The 2,500-nt window shown below is 36.6% G+C and overlaps 1 protein-coding gene across 1 annotated transcript in view; it reads left to right on the top strand.

Moving 5' to 3' along the window:
* LOC125037443 (actin-related protein 2-B-like) overlaps nucleotides 1–2,500 on the top strand; it is a 27,693-nt gene that overhangs the window by 9,695 nt on the left and 15,498 nt on the right. Inside the window, exons 4-5 of the mRNA XM_047630587.1 lie at nucleotides 675–758; nucleotides 1,235–1,273. Of these exons, the coding sequence (XP_047486543.1) occupies nucleotides 675–758; nucleotides 1,235–1,273 (123 nt within the window). The remainder of the gene's footprint in view (nucleotides 1–674; nucleotides 759–1,234; nucleotides 1,274–2,500) is intronic.

Below are 2,500 nucleotides of genomic sequence, written 5' to 3'. Positions count from 1 at the left end.
ATTATGAGGGGAAAATGAGTGTGAGGAGATCGTACAGTCCCCTTGTATCACTACGTAAGCACTTAAATGGGCGTTTACCTCGGTTTTTTGGTCGTTTTGACTGATTTTCTTCTGTTTTGTGGCGTTGTTTGGTTTGAATTGAGATTGTGTGAGTGAGGAAAATCATTTTGAACGGGGAGGTAGTTGGGGAAAAAATAGAGAATTGTGTGTTTGATGAGTATTTACCATTGGGGTCAATCTTTAAAGTATGGATGCACTAAGTTACGATAAATCGAAAATGAGATTCCTGTGGTAGACTTAAGTCATGGTTGTCGCTACAAGAAATAATCCGCAGACACACGAACAGTAACGTCACCAATAAGGGAAAAAGATTGCGGAAACCACCACTCAGCAGCATCTGTGTTTCAGCTCTATCTTGCTGTGTATACTGAGGTGAAGGCAAATTTTCTTGGGGGTGTTAGGGTTAGCGGACTATAAGTTGCAGTCTTCAAGTAATCTGCAGAGAGAAACGATAATACCTGAACGAAATGAAAAAAGATCGCAAGAAGCTCCACTTACAGCTTAAATCCACATGAAGCTCATCATTTCAACTCTATCTTGCAATAGGGTCACACTGAACGGTGCTTTGGCCTTGGCATTTTGGACACTATCAAAAGCCATCTAATCCCCACTAGATATTTAGTGGTAAGAGAGACCTCAAACAAACTTCTTGTAAATTACTCGGAAGGTTCACTGCAAATGCTCAATCTTGCCAGAGTGTTAGTAATTCTTTACAGTATTTATACACTCGCGAAAGACTGTTTCCTATTCCACGTCACCCCCCCCCCCCCCCCTTCTTGTACGAACGACTTAAACATTCTGTCCTCTACAAGAATATCATCATCAGTTTACCCTAGCTTAGCGTGTCCATACCGTAAAGATTAACCGGCGTGGTTATTATCATTTTCCAGAGCACGGAGAGGCCATAATTTGAGGGATAGAGCCGTGGACTCTTTTAAGAAATTGTCCACCATCTCTAATTTTCATAAAATATTGTACCTGATTGTATTATTTTTAATTTTTTTTATGGTCATTAATTAGTTATCGCTTGTCTTTATCTTTCTATATTAGTTATCTATTGTCCTAATCTTTCTATATGTAATTGTGAACTAGTATTTTTCCTAGTTTTTAAACCAGAGACAGAGATTAGTCAAGCACTTACTGTGGCCTCCTTCCCATTGACACTCTGGCAAAGGGCATCAAATCTCTGCTACATATATTCCCTTATGATAAGGTAAATTTATGTGTATGACACCCATGACTTTGACTGATAGGATTCATAAATACTTGTGTATTTTACTGATAATGGAATGAACTGAATTTTCACATTTGCCATAGATCTAAATGTTCCGAGAGTATAATCTCCCATCCTATACCTCAGGCCTGGGGAACCCTTCGGTAGTCAGGTTTTTTGGGTGGGAGAAATCACAATACATGTATAATCTGTTTTACATAATTCTGCCAAGTGTAAAATGAATAGGAAAAATATGTTTTTTTTTTTTACAGTTTACTCCTCCATGTGACATACTAAATGTGCGCTGAGTATAGTGCTTGCCTCAGCACCTAAGTGCATTACTAGAAACGCTTTCCATACATATTTAGGGAGGATAATGCTTGGATAAGATCTTATTTGATAATAAACCTTCTTGGTGCATCAGTAGGAGTGTTTTTTGGGGGGGGGGGGGGGGGGGGGGGGGCACGGGGGGGGGGGGGGGTTAACCAAAAAACAATAATTCTTGATATAGCAATTCCCTTGAACTGCCTCAGTCATTGTGAAGCCCTGAACAATAAGAATGTGAAACAATATTTGCCTATGATTGTTTTTAAAGTACTTTTAAAAAAAAAATGGGTGTATGTGAATTGAAACCGGGGATGTTCTAATATATTTCTCTTGAAGCAGGTGGTGATTAAAAAAACCCAGAAACCATCATTTAAAACCCCAAATACATCAGTTGATTGTTTATATTCTAGATTTTCAGAGGGAAACGCATTAGCATTCTGTTGATTCTCTGTGCCGTCACAGGGAGACCTCTTTTACTTACAAAAAAAAACATAGGGCAAATTTTGCATAGGTTCCTTATTTGACAGTAAATTACCAAATTAGTCTGAAGGCTCTGCCCTGCCCGAGCAAAAGGGGATTGGAGTTTGGGTGGTCTATGCTGCCAAATTGCAATAAAGAATGTCACCTTTGTGGATAAATCGGTTGTTTATTCCCCTCAAGAAAGTGTGTTGTTGTTTGTTGGTTTTTGTGTAATATATATTAAAAATATATAAAAATATTTATAAAATATATATTTAAAAAAGGGGTAATAAATTATATAAATATAATAAATAAATATATAAATTTATATATGAATTTAAATTATAAAAAATTGTAAGAAAACTAATACATATCCCATACATTACCCAATTAATAATTAATATTAAAAATTATAATAATAAATAAAAGAAACCCCTTCCC

The sequence above is a fragment of the Penaeus chinensis genome, chromosome 23 (assembly GCF_019202785.1).
Source record: "Penaeus chinensis breed Huanghai No. 1 chromosome 23, ASM1920278v2, whole genome shotgun sequence".
NCBI lineage: Eukaryota > Metazoa > Arthropoda > Malacostraca > Decapoda > Penaeidae > Penaeus > Penaeus chinensis.
Note: the sequence above shows the minus strand (reverse complement) of the source record. Positions and strands in the feature narration are given on the sequence as shown.